Source organism: Rhinolophus sinicus, linkage group LG01 (genome assembly GCF_036562045.2).
Source record: "Rhinolophus sinicus isolate RSC01 linkage group LG01, ASM3656204v1, whole genome shotgun sequence".
NCBI classification, from domain to species: Eukaryota; Metazoa; Chordata; class Mammalia; order Chiroptera; family Rhinolophidae; genus Rhinolophus; species Rhinolophus sinicus.
In genome coordinates this window covers 9,969,379-9,994,896 of record NC_133751.1, presented here as the reverse complement: position 1 = coordinate 9,994,896, position 25,518 = coordinate 9,969,379, and the positions used below count along the sequence as shown (strand labels likewise).

Here is a 25,518-nt window from a genome sequence, read left to right as displayed (position 1 = left end):
CTGAGCCACCGGGCTAGCCCCAACTCTCACATTTCTAAATATATTTGGGGATATTTCCATTTGGATGTGACTTTTGTTGCCAAAAACACTGTGCGCACCTGTAAAAACTCTAGTTGTCTACTGAAGTGTGTGTGTGTGTGTGTGGTGGAGGAATTACCACCACATTTAAAAATTATTCAAATGCAATGTTTCGGTTGATTTGGGGTCCATTGTTCTAAATGTAAAAATGCCACTAGTTTGCAGAACAACTTTTGTAAAGCAGGAAATGGAATTGCAATAAAACAGGTTCCATGAGTCATAAGAAAGCCTTTTAACATGAGAATGATTTGGTAATTGCAACCAGGAATATCCTTCTTCATTTGGATTCACATATGCTGGTAGGGTATTTTTCCATCTGTGACATCGTTGAAAGCAGACATACTCAGAATCAAACCAAAGAATCGTTGAATCCCAAAATGATAATCCAAAGGTTTTTTAAAATGAGGCCTAACAACTGGAGATTTACTAAAAATCATTGTTCACTTAAAATGGGTGAATTTCATGGTATGCAAATCATACCTCAGTTTTTTATAAGGCATATCCAATCGTGTTGTCCTCTACAAATACTCACTTTGCCATATAATTGACAATTAATATTGTTAGGTGTTATATAATTAACAGCTAAGCATTTGATTTATTTCATCTCTCATCCTTTATTTTTCATTTTGCTTATTTTCATAATGTACATACTCTATTAAGGATTGAAATAACCATTTGAATGGTGGATTCGAATTGTTTACTGATAAAAGAATTGGCGATCAAAGAGCTTGAGCTCCGCTGCTCTGGAGACCACCTCACGCGCGGAGGCCTCACTGTTCTCTCCAAGGGGCCCTCTGCCAGATCGCTCCGAAAACGAGCGCTAGACGTGTCTTGACCTAACTCTGGACTCGCCCGCATTTCGCTCGCAGCGCTCTGCACTTAGGAAACGGCCTGGCCTGCTAGGCAGCTTCCTCATTCATGCCTCCCTTAACCCGCAAGCCGCCCCAACACCGCTCTCCAAGGCCGCCGAGTTCGCGAGCAGCGCGAAGAAGGGCGACACCTAGGGCGCCTTGACAATGCCCTCCAGCAGCAATCAGCGGAAAGGAGCCAGGGGATTCCGGAGCCGCGAGACCCGCGCAGCAGCACTGGCAACGCGCCACGTTCCTGCGAGGATCAAAGTCTCCAGCTGGGCGCTGTCTTCCCGGAAGGCAATGGGAGGACCCCCGAGTGCGCGGCCTCAGGCCGCACGGAGCGGGCGCAAGAAGGAGGCAGCGCGGCCTGATACTACTTTCCCCGGCGCGAGCTCCCGAGCGCGCTCTACCGTTCACGCCGCCAGTAACAGCGCTCGCCCTCGCGTCGTGGGGACCGCGCGTGTGCGGAAGGGGCGGGGCGAACGCAGGGGTTGGGGGACTAGCGCGGGGCGTGTCCCGCGCACACGGGCTTCCCCCTGAGTGCTCCGCAGGACGTGGGGTGGCCGAGATGTGAGTGGCGTGGTCGGCGGCGGCCCGCGGACAATGTTCGCCCTCCTGGGCGTGACGACCCTGGTGCTGATCGCCGCGGTGCCAGGGGGGTTGCGCTCAGCCGCAGGTGAGAGACGCGGGGTCCGGGCGCAGGCTCCGGGGACGGGGCTCGGGGGACGGGGCGCGAGGCTGGGCGGGGCGATGTTGGAAGCCGCCGTCCGGGGAGGTGGCTGGGTGGTATTAGACGTCCTTCTGGGAGGCCTCTGGTCATCCCTGGCCGCAGTGCTCAGGTTGAAACCGATTTGGACTCGAATATCGAACGGGAGGAAGTGGTGTTCAAGAGCCAACCACGCCGCTTGCTCGGCGCGCGGCGTACCAGTCCCCGGGCTGGGGGCGCCCTCCCCGCGGGTCCTCCAACCCTCGGCCGCGGGCTGCTCATCACCCCCGCGGCACGTAATGTGCGAGAGCCTTTGTGTAGAGTTTGTTTCTTTGGGCAGCTCGGCTGGACCGCTTAATAATAATAAGGCTTTAGACGCGAACTATGCTACTGTTCCTGAAACGCATATCCTCAATTTAGTAAACAGTCCCACGTGGGAGGGAGATGAGGGTTGCAAACATTTCTGTGCCTTCAGGATTCGTACAGTCTAATAAAAAGTAACAATAAAAGGAGATTAGTCAGCCAAAATACAAAGGCTGGGAACCACCCAGGCGAGGGGGCCATCTCAGGCCGGAAAGACGGGGCGGAATCTTGAATACTTACCAGGATGTAGCTGGGGAATGGCAGCTATTATAAAGGTTGATTTTTGCAGTGAGGAGAGGTGCCCAAAGAGAAACGGGGCCTAACAATCGCGCGCAGGAATCCAGGAGGTCGGGACATGGTATCTCAAACTCGTCCACACGTACAGTACGCGGGTGGTAGTAGGGCTCTAGGTCAACCCGTGGTAATTTCTTTGAAGGCTTTTGTTCGTGAAAATTTGCGTTAAACTCATGTTTGTTTTAATAAGCATTTCCCTAGAGTTTTCATGTAAAATTAACACTCAAGAAGGGTGTGCTTTGAGATCCTAATTTTACTCTAGAGAGAGCTGCTAAAATTACTTTGATACACAACACAGCTAGCGTTTACTGTGCTCTTAACTCTGTACCAGGCACTGGTCTGTTTTAACGGTATAAACTTCTTTACCTTTCAAAACAACCGCTAGGCGGGCTTACCCTCATTTCACATATAAGTAAACTAAGATCCTGAGAGATTGAGTAACTTGCCTAAGCTGTACAGCTAGCTAGCCAGTGGCTGAGTGGAAAATCAGACGCAGGGAAACTGGCCTCAGAGTCCTGGTGCTTTAGGCTAGACTGTTTTCCTAAAGACCAAACAATTTAAATTCTTGATTAGCCACCTCTATGTTAAGAGCCTAGTTAGCTTTCAATTAACTACTCTACTTTTTTCTCAAAGGAAAAGTCGTGTTGAAAACTAAATGAAATGTGAACTCTAACTTGAGATCATAATGTTGTTCCATCTTTCAAAGTCATAAAAATATTCATACCTTTAAACCTAGTAAATGCAGTTCTGGGACCCTAGCCTAAGAAAACTACCCAAAATATGGGAGGAAATTGATATTTGTGTGGATGTATGTGTTTGGATTTATGTCAGACTTAAATAAAATAGTAAACTGGCCCGTTATCAATATGAATGTGAAAGGTTGGAAGGCAACCAATTGTATAAATAGAAGTTTGGGTTAAGTGCCCATTTATATATTTTACATGCTAAAAGGGTGAAATGAACCATTATCAAAAGGATGTTGCTAATACTAATAGAACAAAAACCTGTGAAATCTAAAATCCTGTTTAATAACTCTATTTTCAAGTCTCTGTCCATTTATCAGGCAGTTATGTGTTGATCTGCCAAATGCCAGCATGCCTCTAATTCCAGGGTTCCTTCCTTTAGCAGAAGAATTGCATCCTGAGGAGCTCCCTGGTTCCACCCCATCAGATTTCCTCCTCACATCTGAAGGCTCCAAATTATAGAATTAGAATATACTACACATGCCATCAGGTCTTTTGTTAACCCCTGTAAAGCGAGTCACTGTCCTTCAGTTGCATAGAATATAAAATTCCAACGAATGGGATGGGAATTAAGTTTAGATGAGTGGGATAAGGGGAAGTATTTTGTTCAGGGATGAAGTCTCAGAGAATATGAGTGTGAAATAAAATAGAGGGTGCGGACACTCAATGAGTACCTCCCCCAATTTAAAAAGAAATTCAGGAAATATTTTCTCAAATGTCTCCCCTTTTGACTCCGTACCGTAATGTCTCTAAATGGAAAGTAGAGGGAAGCAGTCCCAATAAAGAAAGTTCCACACAAGGACCCCTGTGGTAGCAGAAGTCTGCAAGGAGATAACATGCTTGCTCTTAGGCAGAAGTAAAGGCTAGAAATATCGTAGGAATCAGAAATAAATTTAAAAGCTGGTCTTTTAAAAATTGTAGTTTATCATAGTGAAGGATCAGACCTTTGTGATATTGAAGAAGTTCACGTGAGCTCAACATTATGCTAAGTACTCTGAAAAACGCACATTAAGTATGCAGATACATAGACCCTGCCCTTAAGGAACCTGCGGTGTGGGTGATTTGTGTTTAACTCAATTTTTAAAAAAAATCTTTATTCAACAAATTTTGAGAGCCTACTAGGTAACACGTACTGTGCTTTATTGTTGTTGTTTTTTTCACCTGCTTCCCATGTGAAATTGGGCAGTTCAGCATGTGAAGGAAGATCAGCGTGAGCTGCAATATTTGAGGGAAGTTTTCCAGAATGGGTCAAACTTGAGCTGGGTCTTGGAGGATTTGAGTGGTCAGATAGGAAGAAAAATGCAGATCGGAGGGACCAGAACGGAAAAATGAGGCAAGAGAGGTGGAAGATTTGTACTAGGAGTGTAAGAAATAAAGGTCTCTACAAGTCCTTAAAAGTAAACAGAAGGGTTCAGCCTTGATTTGTTCAGCATTCAAGACCTTTTCAGGTTCCTGTAGGGCTTGGCTGACATAAACATTCATACCTCTATCTCTTGGTTTTGTTATGTGAATATTCATTTCCTGTGAATCGCCGTCAAGTTTCAAAATCGCATCTGTTCAGTTCTCTATCAGAGTATGTGAAGCATATATTGTCTCTGAATATAGAATGTGAAACCAAACAGTTCCACCCTGTATTCTTTACATCATTATCACTTCCAGACAAAATAAAAATTCCATTTTTGTACAGAGACTATTTGTTTCAATTAAAATACATGTCTTTTTTCCTACTTTTATTGAGGTATAATTGACATATAATATTTTTTATAGATTAAAAAAACTCAGTCTTTTTCCAGTTCTCTCAGATGCGGAGATATAAATAATTAGCAGCCTCCCTGTGCTGTGAGCAATGATTAGGTATTCTTAGATGTTTTTATATACTTTGTTGTATTTAAATGTATTCATTCTTAAATCAGTGATGTGAAGGGAAGAATAACGTTTTAAAAAATAATCTGCAGTGTGTATATAACTGGCTTCTTTTTTGTTATCTTTACAGGACAAACAAACCTAAAATCTCCTGAAAATGTAGAGGTCTACATCATTGATGACACCTTTAGCCTGAAGTGGAACAGAAGCAATGAGTCTGTCACAAATGTGACTTATTCAGTAGATTATAAAACGTATGTGACTCTACTTATTGATTTGCCAGAATCACCTGAAGAATTTTTATGATTTTAACACCATAGCTTTTTTCAGATTTGTGAAACATTTTGTTTTTCCATTTTTTAAAGAAATGTTATGTCTACTTTGCGTGATACAAATAACTTCATTTGTACCAGTAGAGATCTAGTCAAATTTATCCTTGGACATTGACACAAAGAGATTTTGGGGGATGCTGATGGCAGACAGCTTCTGTAGTCCACAGCCACACCTTCTCTGTTCCGGATGCTCCACCTTCTTTAAATATAAGTCTGGATCTGAACTGGAGCATCACCATAACTTGAGGATGTAGGAGAGATAACCCCAGAAAGCCTATCCATGGTTTTGGAATAGGAAACCAGGTTTTTTGTGGTCAGGCTTTCCTATTATCTCCAGCATATACAACATTTTAATTTTAGATGCAATTTATAAACGTCAATACTGGGAGTACCAAAAAAATGTATACACATGGCTTGTACTCATCTTTTGTTCTCAGTATATATTAAGTATTACAATTTTAATACAGTTTTTTTCCTTTGCTTTTTTGGCACCCTCTGTATATTGGACCCTGCGTTTCCACACTCGATGGTTTTAGGGTTTCAGTTCGTCCGTAGTGCTACCTTTGTACTTCATAATTGCTGGGAGGATAAACAGGCAGGGAGGTGAAAACGAGATTGCAGAAGGAAACAGAACAGAGCTCAGGAACTGCAGTACTTTGCTGTTGGGACGTGTCTGCTAACCCTGCTCCTTGTCCAAGAAAGAGCAGGCAGGTAATCAGGCAGTGAAGAAACCAGGTGTAAGACCCCCAGTACCGGGGTCCCCCCTTCACGCGTGGCCATGGCACTGTCATTGTCCAGTTGATTGTTAATAAAACTGTGAGATGACTTTCACCTCACAGCTTTAGTAGTGTCTGCGTGTGTATATGTGTACGTATGTGTGTACATGGACACATACACATGTACGGTTTTTCTCAGAATTGATAATATACAAATTTTTATCTCTAGAGTTTTTCTTTAAATTGAATTTTGAGTTTTGTTACCAATTTTGTTCTTTGTATTAGTTCAGAATTTTTAACTGAACGGCTGTTTTAAGTATAGCAAAGATGACCTCAGATACCCTTCTGTAAAGTTACCCAGTAATAAAGGACAGAGCCGTAGACCGCTCTTGTGTTCTTCCTTCACACGTTACATTTATTGCTTATACTGAATTCTCCAGTCCACAGCCATCTTGTATCCTTCCATTCTGACTTGAGCATCAAATGCATTATTCCAGTGTGTTCTTACTCCTTTCTACTAGCTTTATAAACAATTGGCTCTGTAAAAATATGCCAGATTACAAGGTGGGGGAGACAGTATAGCGCAGTGTAGTGTGGAGTGTAGCATGGATGTGAGCCAGGCTGTTTGGGCTTAAACCCATCCTCTGCTACTTCATCACAGTTTCCTTATCTGTTAAGCAGAGAGAAAAACTATGACCATATATAATTTAGCATCCAAAGCAGATACTTTTGAGAGTGAAAAGAGGCACTTAATTTTACATAAGCAGGAACAAGCTTACACCAGGACAGTTCTAGGTAAACTGGACTACTAGGACACCCGAATAATAAAATGTCTGTGAAAGTTGTTATGAGTATTGAACAGTTGTTTATCAAATACTCAGAACAGTGGCATAGAGTAAGTGATCAATTAAAGTGTAGTCAATAGCAACAGCAGACCGGTATCTCTTAGTGTTTCTCAGAATGGAGCGCATGTAATGGTGATAAATGGTACCCAGATGCATGAATAAGCTGTCAGATACTAGTGCCTGTGGAACCGATGGATGCTAAGACATCAGTGCTTGTGACCTGTATCTAAAATTTGTTATGATGCTATGTACTATGTAGTGTTCTTTTCATTCAACAAATATTGAATGCTTTTATTTTTTGTTCGTTTTTTAATATTTTATTTGTATTGTTTTTCATTTGAATTCCAAACACTGTTCTGGGTGCTTAGACTGCGTCAGTAACTAGGAGAGACAATGATGGCAGGAAGTTATATTATGAAACCTGTTTTAAGAAATGAATTTTATATTGGTTATATATTCACTTTCAAATTATATTCTGTTCTGATGTAAATACTGTATACGATAAAGTTTTTTTAAGGAAACATAAAAGTAGCTACCTCTGTAGTAGCTCCCTGAGATGCAAAAGCAGTTGTAATAGAGTGTGCAGGAAAGACAGCTGTAAAAAGTGAGGGTGGTTTGAAACCATCTCAGGGCTTAGTTTTAAATTTTTTATAAAGTTTTCTGTTTATAATAAGAGTTTTCCAGATGAATGGACCATACAGTCGTTCAGTCATGACCTGCTTTTTGCCTGTAGTTCATTTTATTTTGACCCTCTGTGCCCCTGATTTAAAGAAGTCTGTGTACTGGACCCACTTCCCAGTCTTCTTATAGCTCCTACTTTGCTAGAATTGTATTTTCTAATCAAAGACATTTGAGAAAAACAAAACTATCAAAAAAATCTGGATTTTGATATACGGAAGAGTTTTTCAGGAATGTTTATGTTAAATTAAGGTGTCATTAATACAGCTCTAATCTCAGAGCTCACCTAGGTCATTAGAAGGGGTAACTGGCCATGGCCAAGAAGGAAGGGTTCCATATGCTCGTGTGTATTTTTTGGTAGTTTTAAAAAATATTTCCTTTTTGAAAAATAAAGTAGACTTGAATTTGGGTCAGCACCAAAATTATTTGGATAGCATCCCTAGTTTCTGTTGTTGTAAAGCATCTTTAAAATGAAGTCTAGGGATATAAATGATAAATGTCTAACTATTACATTGTTTTGTGCACCTGCAACTAATAAAAAAAAAATGTTATTTAAAAAAAAAAGAAAAAAAATGAAGTCTACGGTATTCCAAAAGAAAAAAAATCAGCTAATGCTAGAATTCTGAATTAACCTTGACAAAAATGTCTTCTCAGAGGATAGTTTCTGTGTGGTTCAAGGTAGGCAGGGCTTACCATTGGCAGAAGTTTTGAAATATTTGTTTTCTGTCCCTCACATTCACTTCAGACTCCTTTTCTCCTTTATAGACACAGGTCCTTTCTGCTTGGGGCGCTGGATGCCAACTTGATTACTTCATGTGTTTGAAGAATTTGATATTAATCACTTAAACTTTTTGATTGACTAAATCCACTTTGAAGAATTTAATTCTGTTAACATTTTAAGTTCTTTGTTTCTAATACTATAATAGAAGGAATAAAGGAGATCAGCAAGCAGAAGGGATGGTTTGATTTTGAGGAGGGCAGAGGAAATTCTCAAACCAGATTGATTCTGAGGTCAGTCTTAGGAGGAGGAAATCTGTTCGTAGGAGATCGGAAGGGAATCATCTGATCCAGTTTCCAAATTTTCAGTAAGAAAGAGAAGATCCAGAAATGCAAAGTAATTGCCCAGAAGTCACACAACTATTTTTAACAAAGCTGACACTAAGTCCACTTTAACCTTATGGGTCATTTCTTTCTCTGTTTCTTTGAAATCTAATGCAACCACACGCGGTTACACACAAGTACACACAGGTACCATTTATATGCTCTGGACTCCCAAAATGATACCTCCAGCCCATTACTTCCCCTTACCTTTAGAACTGTATTAAAAAGTAGTTATATGTCAGAGTTAATCCTTTTATAAATAATGACTTGGTATATATGCTTTGAAAATGAATGGAATGTTACACACTAAAATGTTAACAGGACATTAACTCAAGTCAAAGTAACTACTTAGACTAGCTTTATAATGTTAGTAAACAGAACAGTTGTCTTAGCACTCTTTTGTATTTATAGATTTGCCTATTCATTTGTTTTTTTTAATTTTAAAGCCCTGAAATAGATAATTGGATAAAACTGCCTGAGTGCCAATATATTACTAGTACCAAATGCAACTTTCCTTCACCTGATATAAATGTTTATGAAGAAATGAAATTGCGTATAAGAACAGAAAAAGGAAACAGTGCTTCTCCGTGGTATGAGGTTGACCCGTTTATACCATTTCAACAAGGTAAGAAAAAGTGGCCAGCTGAGTTGCGTTGTATTCTTTGTTAAATATTACCAGAACAGCTCACTTCTTAAACCCATTCATTTGCATGATGAAAAATCTCCCGTCTTCAAAAAAAATAAACAGCAACAAAGATTCACTTAAACTTAACCTCATCCCTGCTACGGCCTGATTTTTCTGCTTTCCCTGTAATGGTGGTTCTTAAACCATGGTCCCCAAGACACTTTCAGGAGGTCTGTCAAGTCAACTTCATAATAGTTCAGAAGATTTACATTCCTTTTTCATTTTCGTTCTCTCTGAATGTACACTGGCATTTTCCAGATGCCATTTGGTGTGTGATTTGGTGACTGGATGAATGCAGAAGTAGGTGTGAGGGACATCTTCCTTTTTTATTAAGCCAGACATAAAAGAGATGTGAACAAAAACGTGAAACTCTTCTCACTAAGTTTTGGTTTGTTTGGGGGAACTATAGTTAATTTTTCATAACAAATATTTGTTACTGTGTAATAGGTTTATCATTATTTTTAATAAATTAATAAATATTTTATCAGTTCATATTTAATATGCTAAATATCAAAAGACATAACCCATATAAAGAAAAGCTCTTTGGGATCCTCAGTTTCTTTCAAGTGTGTAAAGGGCTCCTGAGACCAAAAAGGTTGAGAACCCCTGCCCCACACGGGACTGACAGGAGCACGGTCTGTACCTCTTTTTTGTACCTGGTCCTCCCACTCCTCCTTCAACCCTCTCCGCTCGAGCTTGTTCCTCATCACTACACTAAAACCAGTCTTGTCAAGGTCACCAGTGACCTCCACGATGATGCCCAGTGAGTTCCCAGTCCTCTTCTGGCTCCGACCGACGTGGTTGTCGCTCCCTTTTCTCAAAACCCTCCCGTCTCTGGACCTCTAGGGCACTGCTCCTGCTTGGCTCTCCCTGTGCTCATCGGTCGCTTCTTTGCCAGTTTCTCCTCATCCCCCAGACCTTTAAACGTGGGACTGCTGCAGGGCTCAGTCGTTTCACGTCTTCTCTTTCTGCACTCACTCCACTGGTAATCGTACAGCTTTCAGTACCATCTATGTACTGTGGACTCCCCAAAGGATACCTCCCTCCCCTCACCTGTAGACTTGAATCACCAACTCTCTGTTCGATATCTCTACTTAGATGTCTAAAAGTCATCTCAGATTTAAAATGGCCCAATAAAGCTCTTTATCTTCCCCCTCAAAACCAGCTCTTCTTGCAGTTTTTCTCCATCTCTGTCAATGACATCACCTCTGTATTTGCTCACGCCAACCGCCTTGGAATTATCTTTGACTTCTCTTTTCCTCACATCCTACATTCAGCCTGTCAACAAGTTCTGAGTGATCACCCTTCCAAGTGTATGCTGAGTCTGATCCCGTGTCACTTCCCCTCCTGCCGCGAGCCTTCACCAAGCCCCTTTCACTTCCTTATACATTAACCAGGTTGACCTTATCAAAACATAAATCACGCCATGGCACCCTTCCAATCTCAGCCCTCAAGTTCTTTCTTATCTGACTGCTAGCTCCCTCTGATCTCATTTTCTACCACTCAGCCATTTAAGCCCCCTTATTGTCTCTTGAGAATAGTAAGCACTTTCCCTTCCCATCTTAGGGGCCCTGCTCTTGATGCCCCCCCAGTCTGGCATACATACTTTTACCTTAGATATTTGCATGACTTACTCCCTCACTTTAGTCACGTATCAGCTCAAATGTCTCAGGCTTTACCTGCCTAACTTATCTAAAACAGCTTTTGCTACTAGTCTCTCTCCCCTTATATTACTTCATTTTTCCTTAGAGCACACATGATACTGTATGTGTTTGTTGGGGGGTTTTGCCATATCCCCCATTAAAGAGTAAGCTCCCCGAGTGTCTCTGTTTGACCGTGTCAGGCACGTATTAAATAATCAGAATTATTTGTTGATTGAACGTTTTGGCATTGTATTAATGAAGTTGTATAGTAAATGTTCTGAGTCTTGCAGCTCACATTGGTCCTCCGGAAATACATTTACAAGCTGAAGATAAGGCAATAATAATAAACATCTCTCCTCCTGGAACAGAAGATAGTATCATGTGGGCTATGGAAAGTTCCAGCTTTATATACAGCTTAGTGATCTGGAAAAATTCTTCAGATGTAGAAGTAAGTATTACTTTTACCTTGGTTTGATAGGACAAAAGAAAGACATGAATTAATTCTGAAATTTGACTTTGTCCTTTTTTAAAGACCAGGACGGAAACTGAAACTGTTTATACCAGAGCTAAAATTCATAAACTCTCACCGGACACTACTTACTGTTTAAAAGTTAAAGCAAGATTACGTTGGCAGAGAAAAGTTTCTTTGTATAGTCCAGTGTATTGCATAGCTACCACAGGTAAGGAGAAAATTTTGCTTTTAAACTCAATAACTATATATACAGATTAGCAATCTAATAATTTTGGCATTTTTCCCATTGTTGCTGAAATTTATATGATGGTTTAATAGATACTAAAACAAAAGCATTTACATTAGCAAAAAAATTTTGTTCAGAATCCACAAAAAGGGGGAGGCAGTTGCTATTATAGAAGAACAGTTAGTCTTTCCAAAATTATTCCTCTGTAAGTGAGATGTTAGAATATGAGCGCGTCCTGATATGTTTATCAGTGACATCTTGCAACAATTAAGGTCACGGGTAGGAGGTTAGATTTGTGTATTATTTTAATTATAAATTTAATACACTTTGTGTTTTGAATCAAACCATAGAGAAGGGTTCAAAATAGTTTTCCTCTCCTGCCTCCTTACCCCGAATTCCATTTATCAGAGAGAAGCATTGCTAACAGTTTGCGTAGCTCCCTTCTGACTTTTTCCAGGACTTAATATCAGCATGTGTACAGACATACAGTTTTTTTGTTTTGTGTTTTAAATTAAAAAATAGGATCCTGCTAGAAATATTTTACAACTTGCTTATTTAACCTACTGTATTGAGAATCTCTTTGCATGTCAGTACATTCATATAGGTCTACCACATTCTTTTAAATGACTACATAGTATTACATTGTGTGAATATGTACCATAACTTTACCACGTCATAATGATAAAGTGCAAGCCTTTTATCGTCTCTGCCCATGCTGTTGAGAATTCTTAGCACGTGTTATCTCACTAGAGTAAATATGTATGCTTTTTTCTGTATTCTTTGTCTTCCAGTTGAAAATAAATTGCCTCCGCCAGAAAATATACAAGTCATTGCCAAAAATCAGGTCTATGTTCTTAAATGGGATTACACATATGAAAACATGACTTTTCAAGCTCAGTGGCTCTCGTAAGTTCTATTCCATAACGTTCCCTTGGCACGGTTTGTTTTGCCCAGTTTTGTATGCTTCTTTTCACTCACTGCAGCCCCTGCGGCTCCTTGCACACATGCTGACTGATAGAGAGGCAGTTATGATATATTGGAAATGAGATACTGAATTGTCATTCTTCCTCTGCCAGTAACTAACTGGATGACATTAAGCTAATCACTTACCGTCTTTTGCTCCACTTGATATTAGCCAAAAGGCCGAGAAGTGATCACTTAATCTCTTTTGGACTCAGTTTCTTCGTTTGTTGTAAAATGGGTATATTCCAATAATACCGACTGTCCTTACCAGCTCTTGGTTTTTAAAAAGAAAGGTGTGATTCTAGTTACTTGTGTTACTTCCCCAATCTGGAATGCTTGACGCGTGACCTTGATCTTTTCTTCTGAGCTCACTTCTTCCATGAGTCCTTGAAATGATTCCAGTCCAGTCACTATGACTTGTTCAGTTCAAGTTAGCCTTCCCATTTTCTTTATAATTTCAGTGGTTTGAACAAATTTTTCAGTGATTACTTTAGTGGGAATTGAAAGACAGTTGGAAAGAACTGTGTTCTATGTGGTCGAATGGAGACTAGAAAAATATGGATAAAGTCTTAGCACCACATGGTGAAAGAGACCTGGACATAGTTTATACTAATGGGAAATTGTAGGGAACAAATAGAGAAGGAGAAGAGAAGAGGAAAATCAAATGGGGGAAGTGGAGAGAAAAGGGGTGAGAAAGAGAAATATCGAGGGCAGAGGAGCAGAGGGACCAAAAGCAAGTATAGGTAAGGCAGGTAAGGAAGAGGAAGAGCGAAGAGACTGGAGAGAAACAGAAAATGAGGGAGAAGGAAAGCTGACACTGCCGTGATCGATTTCTCTATCCTTTAGTGTTAGTTTTGAACCGAGAACAGTTTGTATAAAGGCAACAAACACATTCATGTATACACATGCCTCTCAGTATCTCGTATGTAATCTCAGACCGATCAGGAAACTGCAGTAATCTTTTGCGTATACTTCACTTTCAGAAGTATGTTAAATAATAGGGCCGCAGGTTAGAGAGGGATAAGGGTTTCTGATGGCTGCTGTCTGTGATTTTCTTTTGGGTACAAAGCTCTGAAGGAATTGAAAAGATACAGCAGAATTAAGACAGATGGTTCTAGAAATCCAAAGCAGCAGCTGACATTGCATAGCAAGTGTGTTTTAGGACTGAGGAGTGATTTACAAATTATAAGCATTATAGAAATCGAAACACAAAGGGCGAAGGGGCTGGAGAGACCAGAGAAGCCACCCGGAAGGAGATGAGATGTGAACAAGGCCTTGGGTGTTGAATCGGATATTTTAAAGTGCGTGAAGGAGGGCATCCTAGGCAGGGATCTATAGCACAAGGGAAAGCTTGGGATATGAAGAGACGTAAAATTAGGTTGGGGTGAGGGACAGGTATAAGTTTTCTGTTGCTCTGTAACAGACTATCACAAACTTAGCAGCTTAGAAAACCCTGTTTATTATCTCAGTGACCTCTGGTCAGGAGTCCAGGCACAGCGGGGTCCACTGCTCGGTCTTACAATGCTGCAGTCAAGGTCAGCGGGAGTCATGGTCTCACACAAGGCCTGGGGTCCTCTCCTGAGCTCATGCAGTTGTTGGCAGAATTCATTTCTTACAGCTGTGGAACTCATGAAGGTCATCAGAAGAGTGAATCTCTGACCTCTGGACCCTCTTTGAAGGGCTCATCTGATTAGGTCAGGTCACCCAGGACAGTCTCATTTGATTAACTCAAAGTTGACTGATTTGGGACCTTAATTTCATTTGTAAAATCTCTTCACCTTTGCTGTATAATGTAACCTAGTCAGGGGTTCGTGGGTCCTGCCCACACTCAAGGGGAGGAGGTGTACACCAGGGGGCAGGGCTCTTGGGGGCCAGCTTGGAGTTTTGCCCACCTCAGTGGGGAAGGCCTGCTTGGAGAGCAGCAGGACATTGGGTGCAGGAGAGCAACGAGACAGGGAGTTGAGTAAGTTGGACAGGAGAATACGAGGCTTAGCTTCAGACTTGCCCGTAGGCATTTGGGTGCCATTGGGAATTTTGTGTTGCGGGATGGGTCGCATGACCTTTGTATTTGAGGAAGGTGAAGATGGCCGTATTGTATATGGTGCAGTGGACTAAGGGGAAGCTAAAGATGAGGAAACCAGTTGGGAGGCCATTGTAGTTCCAGGCTTAAATTCAGATGCTTTGAGCTGTTGGTTTCTGAGCAACTTCCTTGGCCTCTCCAGGTTCAGTGAGGTGCCCATACTCTGTTTAGGCTTGCTCTCTTAACGCTGGTGTATATCTCGGTCATAGCACTTACCCGGTGTGGGGCTGGTGCGCGTTCAGCATGCACCAAAAGGGAAAAGCCTTATTTGTAGTATTTGCCAGTTTTCATGATGTAAATATTCCCACCACGGCCACTTTCAAGCTACTAATATAATGTCCCTGAACATGGAGTTGGGACAAGATGCATGGTAGCACTCCATTGTTCAGTATTTCCACCATGTGGGTACGATAGACATAAATAGCCTGAGTATAGGTCATAAATGTAGTAAAATAGGACAAGATGAGTTTTGAGTGTTTGTTACTCTTCTTTTTAGTACAATTTATTTACTTATAAGTTTATTTAATTTTTAATAATGGCTGTGTTTAACAACTGGCTCCCAGCATTCCTGAAAATTTAACAGCTGTCTTTGTGCACTGATATGAGCCAACTCTAGCACACCACTACTTTATCACACTCTGAAACAAGATCTTTCGTTTTCTTTTGTGTTGTATATACCGGGGGTGCCACAGTGGACACTTTGGTCAACGTTGCTCAAACAGTAGTTCGCCATAATCAGAAGTGTCTAGACACTGATGGTAACAACTTTGAGCACCTCTTGTAATTGCAGAAGTCAAACGTGACTTGTATTCATCTTTTGTTATTGGTATATATTGAGTATTACAATTTTAATAGTTTTTTTCCTTTCTTAAAATGTGTATACATTTTTTTGGCACCCTCTGTATCTCTCTTCCACTGCATTGTGAATTTCCTGAGCGTGGGGACTATTTGTCTTTATAACCTTAGCCCCTAACAGAATGTCTAACCTATTAGAGGTACTCAATAAAAATATTTATTAATGTGTTTGGAATAAAAAAAATTTTTTTTTGTCTTAAAAGTGCCTATTTAAAAAAGATTCCTGAGAACCATTCAGGAAAATGGAAACAAATACCAAACTGTGAAAATGTCAGAACTACCCAGTGTGTCTTTCCTCAAAATCATTTCCAGAAAGGAATTTACTTTATCCGTGTACAAGCATTCGATGGAAATAGCACATCATTTTGGTCTGAAGAGGAAAAATTTGATACTGACACACAAAGTAAGCCAATAGTTTTTACTATAGATTGTAATTCTCCAGTCTGGTAGAGATTCTTAAAATTGTTTCCATAATCTAAATTAACATTGTGCCTTTACAAATGTTTTCCAGCTCTCATACCTCCTCCAGTCATTAACCTGAAGCCCATTAATAATTCACTGCGTGTCTATATTGGAGCCCCAAAAGTCTCTCAGAACAAGTCTGTGTACCAGCATTACCCACTAATTTATGAAATTACTTTTTGGGAAAACACTTCAAACGCTGAGGTAAAAAGAATATGTAGTATAATTCTGTAATTTAGAGTTATAATTGACGGGGTTAAAAAAAAGCTTGAAATTAAAATTTTAGGGAAATTTTTAAACTTTAAGACAGTGATTAACTCACATATTTACAATATGAAAATGACTAGCCTTTTCCCATGTTTTGCATGGCAGAGTTATAGGTCACTTGCATCTCGGCCCCGGTTTGTTTTCAAAATTCAGATTCCTGAGCCCATTCCTACTCAGTCAGAATCCCTGGGGGTAGAACTCAGGAATTTGCATTTTTAATATGATTGCCCAGTATTTACCTAAACCACTGTGTTGGGACTGTTGACATTTGGGGCGAGTCGTTGTTGTGGGAGCTGTCCTCCACATTAGGGGATATTTCGCAACATCTCTGGCCTCTGCCCACTAGGTGCCACAGCAGTCCTTCCCAGGTGTGACAACTGAAACTACCTCCAGACATGCCAAATACCCCCTGGGGGCAGGACACCTCCAAGGGGGCAAAAATTGGTTTTTAGGGGGCAAAAAAAAATCTTAGGTATTACGATGTTTTGTGGAACTCTAGGAGGGAAACATTCTTCCAAAATTCAACATTGCCCAACATCCTTGGTATTCAACTCCATAGTGGAGAGGGGTTAGAAAAACATCATCTAGAAAAGCTCCTCGTGGGGGTAGACATGAAAAAAGGGTTGAGAAACCCTGGCTTAACGCTAAAAACCCTGACAGAGATAATACACTGCATCAGGTGACCCACATTATTCCCAGGTCACTTTTCCCTGTGGAATTACAATCAAGGAATCAACCTTTAAAAATCTTATGCCGTTGAGTTGGTAAATTCTTTAACTTCATTTTCTGTTGGAAATCTAAGAAAATTCTGGTTACTTGGCTACTTTTATTTTAAGTATCTGACACTGTAATCATAGCATAATTTAGCGCATTGCTAGTTGTGGTCAGTTCTCAGTTGTCCCCAGTTCAGGGAAACCTAAATTTGTGTCTCAAGCTACGAAATTGTGTATCCCTAGGCAAGGTGCTTTACCTCTCGGAGACCATTTCCTCCTCTGTGAAATGGTGGTAACCACAGTAATGAATTTTGAGGGTGGATGTTTATAAGGTTTAAAATGAGGTAACATGTGAAATACTACCTGTGTAGCCCATTGCTTGATAAATGGTAACGATTCAGGAACTTTTAGTTACCATCCTATCCTAGGCTGGAAAATTCATCAATAATGACAGTAATAATAGCAGCTCATGTTTATTAAATACTTACTCTGAGTTGTGTGCTAAGAAGTATTTCACATGAATTGTCTCAGTCATTCTTCAAAACAACCCCGCCATACAGTATGGTCAATTCAGTGACTGTTCAGAAGATACCTGGGATGGGGTTTTCGCTACTGCTTCACTGGCTGGGCTTCAGACAGCGGGACGTGAACGGTTGTGATGTGAGCAGAGGCCTAACTGTGCATGCCTGGCTTGGCTTGGCTCTTGTCCTTCTGCTTGCCCAGAGCAGCGCTTGCTCGGCATGGTCTTTGGTCCGAAGACAATGAGAGCAGACCCAAACCAGACCACAACTTCCACAACAGCTCCCCAGCCAGTCAGGACACTCAGGAGTGAGAAAAGGAAGTATGTCCTGAGCCAGGGAATGTTTTGTCCCACAACATTTCACAACACTTACATGTTTTGTTACACACTATGGTGGCAATAGCTGACTAATACAGATAGGAACAATAATTGTCTTCATTATTTCCTGTCTGGGTGTAGGGCCCAGAGAGATGGAATCACTTGCCTAAGGCCACAAAGCTGTAAATGATATCTTCATACAGGCAGTCTGAGGCCAGACCCTTACTTATAACCATTCTGCAACTAAGCGGAGGTAATACCGTGGTAAACCAAATCCGCATGTACATATAAATTAGAGTTGTCTTAGGAATATGTCATATTTCTTTTTGACAGCAGCATCTTTAACTTCCTGATTTGGTTATAATGTGTTGTGCAAAACAAATTTATATTTCTTAAACATACACCAACTGTTCTTGGGAAAGGTCAATCTTAGATTGAATATTTAAAGAATTCAGGAATAGATGTTCCCTATATGATTTCATGAGGTGACTACATTTTATCAATGATACACTTATTTTTTATAGAGGAAAATTGTAAAGAAAAGAACTGATTTTACTTTCCCTGACTTGAAACCGCTGACTGTATATTGTGTCAAAGTCAGAGCCATCGTTGAGGATGTAAAGTGGAATAACAGCAGTGTTTTTAGTGATACTGTATGCGAGAAGACAAAACCAGGTCAGAATCTTTATTATATATATTTTTAAAATATTACTAGACTTAACAAAAATATTTAATTCATTGAAAATTGTAAAATACTACTATAAATTGTAAAATACTACTGTAAAAAGAATATTTTCTTTATGAACTACATGAATGAAAAGTAGATCTTCAAGCTAAGTCTTTTCAGTTTTAGAAAATATTGTTAATGCTTAGTTCAATTCAGTGTTTTTTTAATGCTTTCTATTTCATCCAGTATGTACATAATTGCTTGTGATTATTACTCTTTAGCATTAAGTAAGACTTACATGTTTTACATAATCCTTAACATAACCATCATTTGGAAATCACTTCATGGGTTCAGTTGTGAATTTTTTTTTATGTGGGAATGACTTAGTCCCATTTTGTATTTTACAGTTTCTAGTGTAGACTTGTGGACAGTCACACCATGTTTTTAATTGTGCTAGCTGTCTGTTACAGAAGTGCTGGAGAATACTTAGTATGATTGGCGCTATGTGGCAATATTGTATCCTTCACTAAGGATCTCTTATTTCACTTCCCAGGCTTCTCTTAAAAAGTAAAGTCCATTGCCCACAGCGGTGGTAGGCTCAGTGGTACCAGAACCACTTCTAAGGGTATCATTTAGTAGATTTTTATGTAATAGAGTTCCTTTCATATGGTTATATTTCTTTTATACAAACTGTCGGCGCTTTTAACATATTTATGTGTCAAGACATGTATTGATGCCAAACATCATTTGTTTGTTTTTAGGAAATACTTCTAAAACCTGGCTTATAGCTGGAATTTGCACTGTGTTGTCTATCCCATTTGTCCTTTACGTTGTGAAAGTGCTCTGGAAATTTATCCTTTATGTGTTCTTTCCATCAAGTAAACCTCCTTCCATTATAGATCAGGTATGTTACTTTTCTTTGTCTGGATTTTTCTTAAATGGGAAATATATTTGGTTTCAACAGAACATACACGATTTCTTGATATTTCGAAAGTAATGCAGACTGATTTGGGTATTTTCTTCAAAATTTCAGTTTATTAAGTTTGGAAACAGTCATTTAGTACAATATAACATGGAATGGTAAAGTTTGTCCTTAATCTTATATTTTTCTGGCATTTTGGCTACTGTGGCATTTGTTTTTCCATTGAAAGTCTTTGTATTCACAGAAAGAGTAAAACACTACCATCAGTGCAGAAACTGTATTCTATGGATGAAATCTCAGAAAATGAAATAAGAAAACATGAGTTTCCTTCCATGACACCTCTCAATTTTAGGTGTTTTTTTGTTTTTGTTTTTGTTGGGTTTTTTTGGTGGCAGGGATGTCAGATATTTCCTTAAATATCCTGTGAGATCAGCATATTTAAGGAAAGCACTAACTGATGAAGACCTCAGCCTGGGTTATGCGCCGGGAGTAGTATGTTCACCTAGCTGCGTGCCGTGAGAGTATCGTTAAGAGCTCAGGCTTTGGAGCTAGAGAAACCTGACGGTGAATTGTTGATAAGCTGTAATATAGTTGCACTTGTGAGCTCTGTGCACTCTAGCAAGTCCTTTCAGGCTGTAAGATGGAGCCAGTAATACCACCGCATAGAGTGGTGAGCAATAAAGAGAAACCAGAAAGGCTTAGACCTGTAAAAACGCTCCGTAAATATCAACTATTTTATCGCCCTGAGTTTTTAAATATCATTCCAGTATACTCTAATACACATAGCTGTTACTGAAAGAACTTAAAACTAGCTGATTACAACAGTTAATCTTAGTTGAACAGGGGAAAATTAGTGTATCGTTGGTGCTGCTTCTGGATGTTTGTGGATTGGATACAAAAATTTTTATTACTTCAAAATGTCCACGATCCCAGTGCTCTCCCATCCCCTGCCCCTGCCAGCACACTGTACTGAGGTACTCTTCATGTACTTACCAAAAAACGGTATTAAGATGTACGTGACCTCACCAATGATGGTTTTATGCTACACATTGTAATGCAGGGGATAGGCGCTTAGCTGACTTTTTAATATGCATGCCAAAAGATAGGTTTTCTAGATAATGAACTTCAGAAACTAAAGCTATTAGAACTAGAAAACTGATTTTTATTATTTTAAATAATCTGTTTCTATTCTTTCCCTTTTTTAAATTAGTATTTCTCCGAACAGCCACTAAAGAATCTATTTCTTTCCACTTCTGAGGAACAAATTGAAAGATGTTTTATAATTGAAAATATAGACACTATTTCTACAATAGGAATTAATCAAATTGATGAAAATCACAAAAAATTTAATTCCCAAACTAGTCAAGATTCAGGAAACTACTCATATGAAGATGAAAACAGTGGAAGTAAAACAAGTGAAGAATTTCTACAAGTGGAAACTATGTGACCAGAAATGAACTGTAAAATATTAGGGAGTTCTGTGGAGTTACACTGGGAACCTGAGCTCCTCGCTTCTCTCAGTAACTATCAAGAGGATATTTGCTTGTTGGAGAAGAAAAACCATCTCCGATCATAGGTCCTAAAAATACAGGCAAGCACTTAGCTATTCACAAGTGAAATTACAGGAATTTGGAAAGAAGTCTTTTCCATGTGTAACGTCTTGCAAGAGCTGTCATTGGGCTTGTCTTAGATGAGATGAGGTAAAGCCGGAAGATGCCGTCTGTGTTTCTAATGGTGTCGTAAGTCCCGCTGTGCGGTGTTGTGTTCCTGTCAGTTAGCGCTATCACGGCGCTGCTGGGCTGCCTGTGGCACTGAGTCCGGCTCCTTTCCCGGTGTCGTCCATTATGTTTCAAAAGATACTTAGAACATTTGGCCTTTTCTTTTGATGCTAAAGCAGCCCCTTAGGAAATTTGTTTAGAAAAGCTGAATACTGCTACCAGTAAAAGAAATTCTGAAAAAATAGCTTACTTGAAAAAACATCTACAGAAGATGCCAGAAACGTGATCCTGAAAAATTTGGGGGGGAATTCTACCCATTTATCCTGAGAACATTGCCACCTTTACCACAGTTATCTGTCTTTCCATGGTTTAGGATGAAAACCAGGTGATCTTGTGCTATACACGAAGCTGTCCTGATTCATAACTTATTAGAATAGCTTCTGATTAGAATTTGCAGTCACTAAAGTTATAGAGAAATGGGAAATTACCTAATTAGAGAAATTACTATCATTTTTGAAGATAGCGGGGAGTACGTCGTGGTTAGTCACAGTGTATGCAAGAAGCCTTCAAACCAGAAAATGCTACTGGTAGAATAGACAGAGTAAGAAGTAGAATAATTCAGTAGGAAAGAAGAAGGCGACCTTAGTGAAAAACAAGAATAATGTATGTAAGCGACTTTTAATTATTAACATCCTGTGGAGTTGTTTGTGTTTATGGTTTATCTGTGTCATTTTTAATACGAGGCCAGTCTCTTGACTCCGCAGGACAGTGTGCAGGACCCCTTCTGCTCTGCCTGCATGGACTCGGGACAATGCAGGTTATTTATTACCAGGATGAGGGAGGAAATTGAACTGGGAAGAACACCTTATTTTAGAAAGTATATAATCATAATGCTTTTCAAAGGCACCTCTAGCTTATTTTTCTATTATTTGATATTTGGGATCATTCATGGAGATCCTTCGTGGGAAGGAAGTCTAGGAATTCCAGGGCAGAGTTGTCAACTTGAGCGCTTGCAGCAGGGAGCAGGGAATGGGAAAGGAGACGAAGCCACCAGAGCAGGCTGGCACGTGCACATGACTACAGCCACTAGCTTACCTAGCGTCTCTACCCAGGGAACAGTTCATCTGGGTGGAAGGAAAGGTTGAAAGCAGCTGCCCAGGGGGGTCGGGGTCGGGGTGGGGGTGGGGAAACTGTGACCTGGGCACCTCTGCAGAGCCGGCCATGCGCTTTCCTGCTCCTGTGGTCCAGGCTTCCGGCAGCTATGGTGGGGATCAGGGAAACCCCTCTGAGACACAGCTGTGCTGGAGAATCCCTCCAGCGACCCCGACACACTCACCTTTCCTCTTTTTGACCAGAAACTTTAGTTTAAAGCAGATCTTCTGGGTTGGCCTTCCATTTGTAAAGGCTCTGTCTCTGGAAATGTGCCTCTTTCAAGAGGACGTTAGGACCGTGTCGTGACACCTGGCACTGCTGGCTTTCATATTGTGCCAGCCCATTGCTCTGGTCCAGCATGCAGGCCCTGGGTTTATCTGGGAAAATGCTGTTTCAGGCTGGACATCCTAACAGACAATCTCTGTGTGGAAGGTGCAGGAGGGAAACTCAGACATTCAAATTCAGAGACACTGATGAAATTGTTCGTCCCTAAGATGTGGGAACATGTGTCTTCAAGTTTTAAGGCCCTGGGTGGTTTTCAGGGAGCAAACGTGGGAAGTGGCAACAGCAAAACAAAAAACCCTCGCTTTTGCCTTGTCTCCTGGATGGGAAAAAGCAGCTCAGTTCCATTTATGGTCTGCGTGTAGCTTAATCAGACGTGCTTACTTGTAAGGATATTTTTTTGAAGAATACGTGGAAACACCTTGTACTTGCGAGCACCAATAAACTGCCTGAGAATTACAACAGGGGTGGTTCTTGGAGAGACTGGATATAACCTAAGAATTTTTGTATCATTACAGCCAGAACTAATGTTATATTAATGTGTAATGTAGATAAATGTGTATGTAATAACTCGGGTCTGTAAACATACCCTTAGGATGTGGCCATGTCCCATTAGTATAACCATAAAGTACTACTAGTATAGATTCTATAATAATCAGAAATGCTGCTCAGAACTGTGAACTTGATAGAGTCTGACCAGAACTTTGCAACCTACAAAAAAGTGATTTTACAATATAATTCAGAGTTTTATCTTTTCCCCAAGCTTTGACCTTTAAGGCAGCCTCAGATAGCTCTGAAGAATTTGGAGAGTGTACAGAAACTTTCCTTCCTCCCCCTTCCTCCCATAAGCTTTGACTACCTGACCTCTTCATATGTGTGTGGTCTGGTGTCTGTCTGCGCCCACGAGACCAGAAGCTGTATGACAGCAGGGACTTTCTAACTCATGACTGTGTCCCCAGCATCTCAGCAATGCAGTGCCTTGCACGGAGATAGAACGCAGAAAATAATTACCAAATGAAATACAGAATTTGAACCAACTGGGTGTTTCTGACAGTGTTTGTGTGTTTACTGAGTTGTGGAAAGACGTACAAATGTTTTCAGTGTTGTATTGTACCTCCTATTTAATTTGTATTTCTGTCTTAAACCTGTTGCTATGAACAGTTTTATGTAATAAGCACTGGGTGGGGCCACAAGTCTTCGATTTTGTCATTGTACTTGAACTTAATCAATAAACGATGCACTGAAAGTGCTGCAGCTGACACCTTCAAAGGTATTCACAGTGGGGGCTGATGCCGCTCCCAGTGTCCTGACGTCCAGCGTTAGTGTCTGGAAGGAGCCGCTGGAAGGCGCCAGCACTGCCCCACGGTCCCGCACTTGTCCCAGACCCAGTCCATTTGCTCGCTCATTTTTTCACAGCCTCAACTTAACACGTTGCGTACGGCGGGGTTTAAATCCCTCATACCCCTCTGTTCCGTCAGGTTTTTAAAAGAAACTACTTTAAAATGCACTCTTCTCTTTAAAGTGTAAATGCTTCTATGTCATTTATTATTTTTCTATAAATAATAGATTCTACAAATAAATTATTCTATAAATTATAAGTAATTATTCTACAAATAATTCAATAAAATATGCAAAGTAAAAAGAGTCAACAGTAAAAACGAGAATTCTTGTTATCTGTCCTTAACGCATGGCTCAGAAAAAACGAAGATTCTTGTGATCCGTATGCAATGTGTTAAGACTTGGTTGGACCTGTAAGGGATGGTGGGCTCTGCCCCCTGCAACTAAGATTGAACATGGCACCTTGAGCTGAGCTGCCTCCCGGATGGCTCAGTTGGTTGGAGCACGGGCTCTCAACCACAGGGTTGCCAGTTCAATTCCTCGACTCCCGCAAGGGATGGTGGGCTGTGCCCCCTGCAACTAGAAATGGCGACTGGATCTGGAGCTGAGCTGTGCCCTCCACAACTAAGACTGAAAGGACAACAACCTGAAGCTGAACGGCACCCTCCACAACTAAGATTGAAAGGACAACAACTTGACTTGGAAAAAAGTCCTGGAAGTACACACTGTTCCCCAATAAAAGTCCTGTTCCCCTTCCCCAATAAAATCTTTAAAAAAGACTTGGTTGGAGCACAGCCTTACTGAGGTTTTCAGTGGTGTTGCCTACTCTGCTTTCTAGAACCAAACTGCTGTCATTTCACAAATATTTCTTCTCAGAATAAGCTCCTTCTAAGGAGACCCCAATCCCACATGTAAATTGGTCTCCCCTGCCATCTAGACATTTGAATCTGAATCCGAACACACTTGACATTCAATTGGGAACCTTTCTATATTCATGTTTTAGACAAGCTTCCTCATTTTTTTCAAAATAGGGAAGCAAATTCATCTCTGATGCCCAAGAAATGCCCCATTCCTTAACAACAGTGAGAAATACCAGTAACGCCCAGTTTTTCTCACTACCTTTTTTCTTGGGTTTAGGTGATCAGAATTACAGGTCTTGTGGGCCACATAAATACATGTGGATATTAGTTGTGGGATGTTTTTATTGATGGAGGAAATACCGTGTATGCCACCTAAGGGAACAGAAGCATGAAGAGAAAATTTTAGTAGTCTTACATGCAAAGGATATACTAGTTTCCTACCCTTCCTTTCGTCTGTCCCCACTTAGAACTCATTTCTAACACAGGACATTATGTGATTGAAGAATTAGTAATTGGTGAGGATGAAGAAAAGAAAAAGTTGGTGGAGTAGATATTGATTAGAAAAAAAGGGCTTGGGAAGAGGCTGGAAATAGAAAAATTACACCTCTCAATAGCTAATTTAAATTAAACATTTCTTCTCACAGTACTCCCACTTCCCCCACCCCCTGTCTTCCCCCCCTGTCCTCCTCCCCCAAATCTCCTGGCTCCATCAGAGAGGACGGAGCTGAGGAGAAAATGAATAAGAAAATCATTTTCCTATCTATCCAGTAGAAAGATGGTCTACAGAGGGTGCCAAAAAATGGAT

The 25,518-nt window shown here is 40.5% G+C and overlaps 1 protein-coding gene across 1 annotated transcript; it reads left to right on the top strand.

The window, feature by feature from the left end:
* Window positions 1-980: 980 nt before the first annotated feature.
* On the top strand, window positions 981-24,632 carry IFNAR1 (interferon alpha and beta receptor subunit 1). The gene is made up of 11 exons (XM_019730209.2): window positions 981-1,605; window positions 5,029-5,152; window positions 9,017-9,195; window positions 11,189-11,346; window positions 11,431-11,578; window positions 12,388-12,502; window positions 15,698-15,897; window positions 16,006-16,160; window positions 18,299-18,449; window positions 19,203-19,345; window positions 20,574-24,632. The coding sequence occupies exons 1-11, from the start codon at window positions 1,533-1,535 to the stop codon at window positions 20,808-20,810; spliced, it is 1,683 nt and encodes a 560-aa protein (XP_019585768.2). The 5' UTR covers window positions 981-1,532; the 3' UTR covers window positions 20,811-24,632.
* Window positions 24,633-25,518: the final 886 nt, after the last annotated feature.